This window comes from Cystoisospora suis (genome assembly GCF_002600585.1).
Source record: "Cystoisospora suis strain Wien I chromosome Unknown contig_11031, whole genome shotgun sequence".
Taxonomy (NCBI): domain Eukaryota; phylum Apicomplexa; class Conoidasida; order Eucoccidiorida; family Sarcocystidae; genus Cystoisospora; species Cystoisospora suis.
Window position 1 is genome coordinate 1 of NW_027163803.1, and position 709 is coordinate 709.

General features: G+C 45.8%; 1 protein-coding gene across 1 annotated transcript; it reads right to left on the reverse strand.

Moving 5' to 3' along the window:
- CSUI_011359 (uncharacterized protein) lies at positions 1 to 637 on the reverse strand (the record flags this gene model as incomplete). The annotated part of the gene is made up of 1 exon (XM_068071458.1): positions 1 to 637. A coding segment is annotated over exon 1 (469 nt), but the record flags the coding sequence as incomplete, so codon positions are not given.
- Positions 638 to 709: the final 72 nt, after the last annotated feature.

A 709-nucleotide genomic window follows, 5' to 3' on the forward strand; every position in this document is an offset into this window, starting at 1 on the left:
CCCCCGTTCCGGCGTCGTCTTCTGTAGATGTCTCAGCTATCTTTTCTTTTTCTCCTTCTCTTCTTCTACCGACCATTTCTTTCTCTTCATGATAATTGTCGCCTCCTCTTCCTGTCCTATCAGGTCCCTTCTCTTCCTCTCTTCCCATCTGTAGATCTCTTTCTTTCTTATCACTCTCTCTAGGGTCTTCTTGTTCTGTCTTCATGCTTTCTTCTTCTTTATCTCGTCGATCTCTCTCCGCCGAATCACGTCCAACTCCCCGTTCATCCGAGCTTTTCTTATGCTGCTTTGAATGGGCCGCCGCCGCCTCTTCGCCTCCACTTCTTCTTCCTTCTTCCTCTTCTTCTTCTTCCTCAACTTCCCTTCTTCTTCTACTCCCTCCTCCTGATGAAAAAGAAGAAGAAGAAGAGGTCGATGACGAAGGTACGACGCCTGTCGTCTTGTTCTTCTCCTCGCCCTCACTTTCCATTGAACTTTCTCTCGATTCTCGAATGAGAGAAGAAGAAGAAGAGGAAGTTACGAGGTCTATCTTGTGAAAAGACGGTAGAAGAGAAGAGGAGGAAGAAGAGGACGATAAGTGTGAGGACTCTAAAGATGGATCTTTGGCTTCTTCGGTTGCCTTTTCTTTCCGTCTTTCTCCTGCTTGCGAAAGATGGCTAAGCTTATGAACCTTCTCTGTACATACACTACTATATCTACTTGTATCTTC